The sequence below is a fragment of the Pieris napi genome, chromosome 10 (assembly GCF_905475465.1).
Source record: "Pieris napi chromosome 10, ilPieNapi1.2, whole genome shotgun sequence".
Lineage (NCBI taxonomy): Eukaryota > Metazoa > Arthropoda > Insecta > Lepidoptera > Pieridae > Pieris > Pieris napi.
The window spans coordinates 8,076,960-8,088,331 of record NC_062243.1 but is presented as its reverse complement, the minus strand read 5'-3'; the positions used below and the strand labels follow the sequence as shown (position 1 = coordinate 8,088,331).

Here is an 11,372-nt window from a genome sequence, read left to right as displayed (position 1 = left end):
AATAAAAAATCTATTTAAATAGATTGTATTATTGCTATCAAATGCATAAATATTCGATCAAAATAGGTTATATCAATTGACACGCGGATAAACCTTGTACAGATTCGTGTGAAACATTTATTATCTGTGGCAGTAAGTCACTATTACAATAAAACCACAATGTCTCGACGCCACAGGTGGTCGGGGTGTCGGGATGTTCAACTGCGACCCCGAGTTTTGTGTTCTTAACTCGTGTGATTTATTGGCGAACTGTCGAATTAGTAAAACCTTTTTAGAATCCTCTTGATAGACGCTTCTTAGCGCAGTTTTGTAGGGTATTCTTGGGCAGACGCAACCTAAATTATTCAATAATTATTATACAAGTGCTTTACCAAATATTTCCAGTGGAGGACTGGGGCAGACAATTCACCTTACTGTTTGGAGTTATTATCTACTTAATATGGAAAAAGTAATAATAATTTAAAATAATATTTTTGTTAATAAATAAATGCATTTATGTAGTAAATAAGAATTATATTAGTTACCTTTCCGCACAGACTCTATCAATGCAATATTATTGGCGATCCTAGATCTGGATTGCACTCATACGTCATATCCGTTTATCACTATGACATGGAGGCCGAAATAGTTTGTAAGTACAAAACGTCTTTAGAGCCTCAACTTTCAAACTTTCTTATATTGTAATTTTATCTTAACATAATATATTGTTCAATTTATTCAATACTTAATTGAATATTTTAATTTCACCACGTCAAATGTCTCCATCGAAAAAGCGGTAAAAAGATCTTCAATAGCTTCCCAGAAATATGTGAAACTCGAATTAAGCCTCCCAACGAGAAGTGACACCGACAAAAAGTAGCGGTTTCACGTGTTTGGGAAAGCGCGGGAATAACGTTAGTGTTCCAATTTCGAAATATCGTATCTGGTATCAGAACTTGATAATTATAGTACAGATAATATGTTTAGTTTGGATAGACTATAGATTTAACTTGTTTTAATAAAATTCACTTCGCTATGGAGTTAATTGATAGATTTTTATTTCGAGAGTATATACTATACACATACTAAATTTATTTATAAATAAAGGTTTTTTATATGAAAAGTTAAATAAATATAACATCACACATACTGTATATTAGATACTTATGTTCAAAGCTGAGTCGAAACTAATTCAACGTGCGCAACGTGTCTTTTTATTTAGTCAATTATGTCTTAAGTCAAATAAGTCATGGTATAGAAAAAATATTTAAATTCGTTAGGATGCAGGTTTGGATTCAGGCTTTTAAAATAATATTACGTTATTTACTAAGACAGGAAAGAAAACAACGGTAACATAGACTATAATATATAAAGATACTTCATAAGAAAGTTCGTATTTCATCTAAGAATTAACCCTCGAAACTCCACAAAAACGTAGCAGGTAGAAACAAAATTTCACATCGATCCCTCTTTTCGACGAATTTCCGAACCTTTATTATAGACCCTTTGTAGATTTTTTTTAAATTCTAGTTGATTCTGTAAACTTTTGCTTTATGTATGGGAACACCACCTATACGTTTGTGGAGTTCTGGATCTATTATATGTATTTTTAATTTCGTAAAGTTTATTGAATTTAATACATTATGCCGACAAAATTTCTTTAAATGTCAACTGTCAAATAATTTGAAAATGTAGGTTAAGGGTATGTTCCGATATACACTGCGACCACTGTACAGAGTACCGTCAATTTAGTATACTGTGAAACCGTTTCTCTATAGCCAGCTATACTGGTTACAATTTAAAACGGAACGCAGTCCAGTATACTAGTCAGCTTCGTTTTTCGACACAGTTTTCAAATGAGTGCATCAAAGTTTTTCAATTCAACAAGAAAAACTATTATTGGAGTATTATCGCATTAAAAAAATCTATATTAATATTAACTGTCAATTGAATTAATACTACAAAGAAAGTAAGTTAGAATTTTAAATGTTTGTTATTAAACTGTAAGTTATATCAGCCGTTAGGCATTCAAGTGGTTTTGATTGATCACGTGATCAAAGCACTGCGAGTACCTTACCTCGAAAACGCCAGTGCTCGCAGTAGAAGTATAGCGGGGATTTGTGACGTCATATATTTCCTAGGACGCTGCGGCTGTATACTGCAGTCCATAGCGGAACAAATTTTTGAACAGTGGGAGCACTATACAGTACTCGCAGTGTATATCGGAACATACCCTAAATTAATAAAATAACATAAATGATTGATAGGATTGTGGCCATTCGTTTGACAAGATGCATTTTTATACAATAATAATATATAAGTACCTCCTATATACTGAGTGTGATTTTATGAGCTACAGAAAATACTTAAACGCCCTAATCTATTGATACCTTATAAAAAGTAGGTAAGAACGTTTTGAAATAGTAAAATCCGCGGCGTAACCGTGTAAAATATGGTATTGTCTACTTACGATCTTTCCATAATGTTTTATTTGTTAGGTAAAATTCAGTTTTTACTTAAGGTAGCTATTCGGTATTCGAGTGATAACTTAAATGTCAAGGTTAATATTGTTTCAACTTTCACTGTGGTGCTAAAACCAGTGATAAAGGTAAATATAAAATTTTATATTTACCTATTTATTTTGCACATATTTAAAACATGATTCTATAATATCGAAACATAGAGATTAGAGTTAAGATTATTATTTTAGAAGTACTAAAATAGTACCCTCTATGTAACTACAAAAAAATACTTTTAAAAGAAATAATTATTAAAAGTAACTATTAAAGGACCATTTCTTATAAGGGTTTACCTACTTCAGACTTCTAAACATTAAGTACATACGCTTCTTTTTAATCTAAGATCCTATTAAAATAGTTATCTGTTCCAAACGTCGGTAAAACAGTCTGGGCCGCTAGTTGGCGCTTGCTCTGCTTTATCGACAAGTTGCATTGTCTGTCATGGCGTAGTGTTTTTCAGAGTCGTGTTTATTTAAACCAAAATAATGATTTCTATACGAGAAAACCCGTTCCAATGTGATAAAAAACATAGTGTTTATTGTAAAATATCATGATTAGTACCTATTATATCGTTTCAATTGGAAGTGACCATTAAAATGGACAAGAAAAATGCAATTCGAAGAGGGAAACGTCCCTCTAAAGTGCTCGAAGAAAATTATTGGGATTGCAGCGTTTGCACGTACAGAAATAATGCTGAAGCATTTAAATGTTCCATGTGTGACGTTAGAAAGGGTATGTATCATTAAAAAAACTTAGTACTGCTATTGGAGTTAGGTAAATATAGGTCATTCACTTTTGACTCATTACATTTAGTATGTACACCAATATTTTTAGTTACCTTACTTTTTACAGCTAGAACTAAAAACTATGTGTATATAAACACAGATTTCTAACACTGCACATAATCTGATTTCTATAATATAACCTTAAAGAATCAGGCAGACTAATAATTTGACCATATTGATTATGTTAGATTAGTCTCAGTGACATCTAGAATTACCTACAGGTACTTTACTTAATAAAAAGAAATATTTATGGATGAATCCATAATATTATACATTTTTGAAATGTTATTTAGCTTTACTACTTATTTTCCAAACTACTATTTAACATTCTAAATATAAAGATATAAATGAGATGGAGACAGTACAATATATATTAATACATAACACTAATATTATGTAGTTATGTGTTTTTTTCAACTTAATGTCTGCCTTAATTTTAAATACAAATCACTAAATCTATAGATTGGATTTGACAAAAGAATTTTGAGGATGTTTCTAGCCCATATCCATCTCAGGAGGGACAAGTTCTTTCAAGTATCAACTAGGATTTAATAACTGTTTTATTTTATTTTTATCAAACGATACATTACATTATACATAATTTAGTTCTTGTTTTCTATTTATATTAGTTGTCTTTTCTTTAATAACCCTGTTTAATTATTTAATTTGGTTGATGTTTTTTTTTTCAATGATTTTAATAAATATAAGTTGTGCAGATTCTTTAGAACAGCATACTATTTATTAATTTTCATAAATAAACTCATATTCCTTGTGAAAAACTGTATCCACGAGTACTAGAAAGATTTCTTATTAGATTCTTGGGTTTACTTTCATTATATGTAATATGTAAAATAAAACTGGTTTGTTTAATCACAACCTTGGTAATTGTGTAATTTCCCAAAGGGCAATGCAGACTCATTGCTGCACCTATATTGAAAATGTATAGCCCAGTATTTTGTCATGTTATTTATTATTGGCGTTTAAAAAAAGAAATACAATATTAATCTATTACACATTAATGATTCAATGCTTATAGCAAAACTTGATTTAATTAATACTTGCAACCAAGCCAAAGATCTGTCGGTATTTTCTATATCATAGGCAAATATTAATATTTAATATACCTTAATATTTAGTTTTATATAGTTCCTCGCTCCGCTGGCAACTAAGATTCGAAAATCTGTTTCCAGTTGGGCCAAAGAAATAACACATATAGTATTTGAGCCTAAGTACATTTCTCGTAAACCAATGAAGACCATCATTTAGGTGACCTCGAAAGGCTCCAAAATGAGTTCATAATGCGGTCTGATTTGTAAACGCCTACACAACAAACGCTGTTTGAGTGGAGCTGTTGGTATCAAATTTACCAGAATAATTAGAAGAGAAATTTGGACCTGCCTAATAGTGTTCACAACCAGTCAGTACGCCAGGCAGATATCGTTCCAGGGCTTTAAAATTATCGTTTATTCGTTATAGATAAAAAATCATCGAACACGGATTTTGCTTTGTTTTATATACCCATACCTTGAAAGACTTTCGTACAATTTGCGTATGATAGTAGTTTACATCGTTATGAAATTCTCCCAGATGTACGATAATTATCGTACGGTTGGGAACCCTGATCATGAATGAAGACGGTCGGGCCGTCCATGTTCTGGGACCTAAATAAACTGTGCGACTCTCATCCCTGAGGTCGTAGGTTCGATCCCGGCTGTGCACCAATGGACTTTCTTTTTATGTTCGCATTTTACATTCGCTCGAACGGTGAAGGAATATAGGTGTAGGAAAAGCATGCCTTAAATACAAAAAGTCGACGGCGTGTGTCAGGCACAGGCTGATCACCTACTTGCCTATCAGATTGACAAATGATCATAATGCAGTAATCTGAGGCCCAGACCTAAAAAGGTCGTAGCGCCATTGATTTATTTTATTTTTTAATTCAAAGAGAACGAAGTAACGCCCCGGGGTGGAAGTTGTTAACTAACCTTAAATTGCTTTGACGCATTTCACAAGTAGGCACTCGACGTAGCTATAGCTAATACAAGAGCTATAAATTCAGAGAAATTGCCACTCAGACCTTGCTGGAGGCAATACGAAACATCTTACAATTCAATTTGCTGGGAACTCGGTTCAGCTACACAGTTTTCGCATTAACCCTCCAACTTGTTAGGTAACTATATCTATAGACTATACCACAGACGGTATAGTCTATTGTATATGTTAATTCATAAATTTACGAGCACTAGGTCATAGCTATGGCTGATAAAATGTCTGGAAACCTTTACTCCAACCGCGAAGTTGACCGCATGCACGTGCGTGTTATATTTAAAACGAATGTAATTGAATCTTAATTGAGTATCAAACGTTGGGTTTCTTACTACAAACATATTTTTCAGCCTTTGAGTAAGGATTTCAGACAAACTAGATAGAAGTTTAAATAAATAATTTTATTTTGCCGAGAGTTAGGTTCGGTGTCGGTTGTAGGGATGTTCAAATAAATTCTAAATGAAACTCTTTGTTTGAAGTTGGGTGTCAACTGGCTTTAATCGTTTAAAATATGAGCTTATAACTAACATAAAATTAGGGGTTGCGTTGGGTTGCTTATTTAAGGGTTCTTAAATCTAAGTGATATTTGTGTTACCTATAAAAAATATACCTAAATGTAGTCGACCTATTTGACATCATCGAAAACGAGAATGTTATATTACAATTTATGAATGTGAGAAAAACTTATCGGCACATTTTGTTTGAGCTTCTAATTATTAACTAAAATATATATATGTAACTTCACTAATGTTTACATAACTCAAGCAACGTTGGAATATTCATGACCGAAGAACATGAGTCCTATCCAATTAGTGTTAGTTTAATTCTTTCAATTTAAATATGTCTAAACCTTTACAGACTTGCCTTTTAGTTAATGAGCTTTCAGCCATTAACAACAATAACATAATTCTTTATTTCTCCCATATAACATTTGAAACAAACAGTACGATTACAATTATTATTGAGTCCTAACAAATAAGTACATATATATGTATATAAGTAGGCAAATAAAATTTAAAGTTTCTAAAAAAGGAACAAAAAACAAATCGAAACAGTCAACTAGATTACTACAGAAATAAAGTTGTATGGGTGTAGGTGAGTTTGTGTGTGAGTAAGTGAGTGTGTGTGTATTTAGGAGGGTGTATGTGGCACACGTTTGTATCAGGCACACGCTTGAGATCATGATATGTGGAAATTATTTTAATACATCTAGCATATTTTCCGTTTGGTCATAGTTCATTATTAGTAGGTATTATAATTTTTCTGTATTTTTACATTTCTGTATTCTGATTTTGATCGATGTTCTCAAGGTACCTCGACACGAAAGCCTCGAATTAACCCAGCGATGGTGGCGGCACAGGCGGCTGGCACGGCGCCCACTAGCTCGCAGAAGAGACCAAGGTCAGCAAACTCGCTCAAGAAGAAAAGACGTCAGCCACGACTTAACAATGTCGATAGAAGCTCTGCACAGACTAGAGAGGTGAGGTCTTTTATTTGATAGAGTCTGGCTAATGAAAGAAGATAATTGAATTATTTGAAAACTTTCGGATGGCAACACAGAATGTCATTGAATTTCTTAGGTTAGTGTGATTTATTGTCTTGATACTTCATGCAATTACTCATTTTTATTTCTATCATATATTTTTTCCGAATAGTTAACAGGTATAATAGCCTAAACTTTGTTTTATTTGATAGAATTCGTTTCTTTCGTAGGATTTGATTATTCCGAATAACGTTGTGTTTTATAATAAATATAGTTATAGTTTTCCATGCAATGCTTGTGATTTTAAGTATCAATAGTAAAAGACTAAATACGTATAGTATTTAATTTCATACAGTTACTATCAATGTAAAAAATAATAAAATTAAGTATCAAGTAAGTTTAATCCACAAATATATCAAACTTTTAGGCATACCATGCTAAATTTTTTAATTTGCCGCGCTTTTTCATTATCTTCTTTCATTAGCCAGACTCTAGAATACTGACAAATATCAAAGTTTATATATACAATCCAGTTTTTGATAAAACATCTAGGCGATAAACCAGTTACCATATAAGTTAACAAATTTTATATACCAGTTTGGTTATTATAATAATACCAATACAACGTTTAATCTTACTTGAGAATAAACTTAATCTATTTCTAGTATGAATAAGAAACTAATGACCTATTCTAAATTTACGTTCATCTGGGATTAATTTTTATACCATGGACTACTTAATTAAGAAGCTATTGCGTAATCAAGTAGAATTGTTCACATTTGTGTGTGATTGAATCAGACTGATCTAGTTATGAACTCATCCTTTTCAATAAATACTATTGTCTTTTTGTCATCATGAAATCTCTTTCACAAGGTAACGGTAAGCGGTGTGACCGTAGTAATAACAGAATATAAGCCGAAGAAGTCAGTTTCGGCCAGCTCGAGTGACGTGGAATCCTCCAATGATGCACGCCCATGATCTCTGTTCTTCAATACAGATGCCGCCAAACTTGATTCGATTTTTAAATCAAGGAATCAACCAAGGAATTTTAATTCCCACGACAGGCTCTGCTCTTTTAATTGTCCGATAATGTTTAATGGGTCTTTGTGATAGACATATATATATGTATGACAATTTTAATCGTTTTAATATGTCGTAATTATACTTTTACTAGCTTTATATAAAATCTAGCATTTCTGTCAATTAAAAAGCCGAGGGATTCCATAATTCAATACCATTAATCATATCAGCGCCTCAATGGAATGTGAAACTCATACCTAGATGATGACGTCATCGCAAACGATGTGACGTCATCGTCAGGTGCGTGACCGTGATAAATGTCAGGATTGTTTTGTAAGAGTAAGTTTGGCGGAATTTGTATTTAGTCTTTGCATTTCATAAAGACCTCTAAATGTTGATAATTTTATTTACAGTTCTTTATGTAATGCTTAATTATAATTAATTTATTCTATTGGCATTGTATGTTTACAATGAATACTGTATCTAGGACAGGGAGCGTTCAAGTATTACGTAACGCAATTTTTGGAGAATATTGAGTCCCCCTCCCCCATGAAAAACGTTACGGCGTACTGTTACTGTACCCAAGTATAGTAAAACGTTTCGTGACCACCTAGTGACTCTTCAGTTACTATTATGTGGTGTAAGTCGAAAATAATATTAACAATAACGTGTAATTCAATCCCCGCCCCGCATCGTAACGTGACAAAATGACAAAAAAATTCATTTCGTAATACTTGTACGCTCCCACACTTGTGAATATATCTATCTATCATTTTGTATATGTTTCGTATTTTTTCGTAATTTGTTTTAGCAATTTTATTCGTCATTGAGTCGGATAAGTTTGATGTTTTATATTTCTTACGTAAGGTTTCGTTGTAACCTCACAAAGCCAATACAATAGCATTTAAATTTAAGGCTTTAATTTATTTTAAAATCACATTATTTATTAATTAGTATTAGAAATCATCGTATTGTATTATGTTTAAATATGACTGAATATGTATTTCAACATATGTTACATTTAGTAGAACTTGTACATAAATGTGTGTTTTATAATAATTTTATTTACAATTTCATTAAACATCACAATTGCTTGTAACGATTCAATCGTTTTAGACCAACAACGTTCTATGACCACTAAAAACAGTCGTACTAGGAATAGATAGTGTCAAGAACTATAAAGTAAAGTCGGAAATCAAAAAAGACTGCGTATAACACCGGCTCAAGCAAGTTATCTCAGAATATTTTTAAATACCCATAGTCATGCGAAAATAAATGATTGAAAAGCTCTTAGGCGCGAATTTTATTTATTAATTAAATGAAATTAAGCGTCATATTAAGATAATCCAATCAATATTCTAATTAAATTTGCAGAAAATTAAAAATACGCACAAATGGTCGCAAATGAAAATTTGATATGTTGAACCTCTGTCGTGGCGAATATTTATGTCAAGAGAGTTAAATTACGTAAATTATAAAATTAGCTCTTTTTATTAAAGAAATGGCCGCTAGCGATTGATTGCTGTGTTGCACCGAGCGTCCTAGAAATAGCTTGTGTCTGAAGGCATTGTTTTCGATTTTTGTAACTTTGATTCGTATCAAACTAAATGTACTAAATTCTGAGGTAATATTTGCTATGGACTGTAGTAATTTTGTATGTATTCTCCTTTGGTTAATATAGATAAGTAAAGAATGTATATAAGAAAAAGGACCAGCGGGGTCACTGCCAAGAAGATGTATATAGCGGGAAGAGTATAAATAGTTGGGATATCAGATGTCAATTTAAAAAAGGATATGCTCATTCTGACGTATATAAGAAACGTACATACAATAAATGTTATTCTAAACAAGAATATTTTGAATGCACTTTCAATTCTATGTACCGAAGATACACAACGAAGGTGTTGTAGATAATAATAAATCATAAAAAAACTTATTATCAACAGCGAAAAAAAAATCTACATCGGAAATATTTTTAATTATACAGACTGAAAAATGTGATCGTTGTAAGTCCGAAGAAGCACCATTTGTGTGTGAAAATAACCGTATCTAAAATCATAACTTGGATATTAATACAATGGCACAAAAGTTTTATCAACAATAAATTAATGATCACTTTACTTTCATAATTTTTCGTAAATTTAAGATTAATTTTATTTGTTACCAATCACGGTTTAAGTATTTATTTATAGTTTGTAATTTAGTGTTTAAGTTGGTGTTGCTATAATATCTGCTCCATCTTATTTCCGTATTAGGATTTTTAGATTTAGCTAAACAAAATATGATTCGGAGCTAATTCTGGTGTACACAAAGTAGAGTTAATAGGATGTTCATAAATGCTTTAAGTAGATTTCGGATTCAGACACGTCAATGTTATGTTGTACCTAAATATATGTATTATAAATACATATTGTACCGACTGCTATACATCCGATTTGGCATCAAAGTTCTGATGTAACTAAATTAATTTTGGTGGAATCGGTTCGTTTTTTAAACTCGTAACGTCTTGCCTTTTTTTCAAATGTTTTTTACATATTTGACAAGATGTTTATTATTATGTTTTAATTTTACATATATGTACTTTTGTTTACACTGTATATTAAGCATGCGTAAAGTACTCGAAAGTTAGATTAGGAATTCACAATATTTTTATACCAATGCATAATATAGTGATTCGAATGACACCAATTTATATGAAAACAATATATTTTATACAATGGTAAATTTCGCGTAAAATCTGAAATGTATAATGCCACAAACAGTACACACTAAATCTTAATGAAAACTTTCGTCGATTGATGTGTGGCTTCATAGTTTTTAGTATGGAAATTTTATTAACAATACAAAACGTCACAATGACATAATATTTTTGTTAATTTTTTGGCCTCGCTAATTATTAATATGTAAATGTGGTAAATGTTAATTATTTTTAAGGATTTCATGTATTGTACTGTATATAAAGGATGTGATTACTGAATAATGTTTTTTATTCCTATACATGCTTCTATTATATGTCTCAGCACTAATGACGTGTTTGAATGACTTTGATTTTCGGCGAAACAATAATTTGAGTTACACAAGTCAATCATATGGTATGGCCCATTAAGTCTTACAAAACAGACATAGTGGTCCATACTAAATAATTTGCTAAGATGTGTTAAAATTCTTGGTTACATTTTACATGTGACCTCTGTAGTATTTATATCGTATGAAAATAATTCTCGTACTTCCTGCATTTCCTTAATAAACAATATTTCTTTAAAATCCTTGATCTCCACGATTGAGTAATCGTACATTTCATAGTATAGTTGCCAAATTAATATAACAAATATTTAAGCCGTTATCAATATAATGAAACATGCGTTATAAATTTTACCTACACATAAATAGCACAGTGAATGTTTGAAAGACGGTTTGAGAGAAAATCTTGTAAAAGCAAGTTCAGTTAAAATACAGTGGCTATTTTAGTCTGCGGCGTCCTTTGAGCGGTACTTTTGTCGATCGCGTGACACTTTGAGATTACGATGGACTTAGCGAGGC

At 31.5% G+C, this 11,372-nt stretch overlaps 1 protein-coding gene across 1 annotated transcript; it reads left to right on the top strand.

Annotated features, from left to right (window-relative positions):
* The first annotated feature begins 2,939 nt into the window (after nucleotides 1–2,939).
* On the top strand, nucleotides 2,940–10,809 carry LOC125053187 (YY1-associated factor 2). Its single transcript, XM_047654423.1, has 3 exons — nucleotides 2,940–3,230; nucleotides 6,640–6,809; nucleotides 7,686–10,809. The coding sequence occupies exons 1-3, from the start codon at nucleotides 3,095–3,097 to the stop codon at nucleotides 7,788–7,790; spliced, it is 411 nt and encodes a 136-aa protein (XP_047510379.1). The 5' UTR covers nucleotides 2,940–3,094; the 3' UTR covers nucleotides 7,791–10,809.
* The last annotated feature ends 563 nt before the right edge of the window (nucleotides 10,810–11,372 follow it).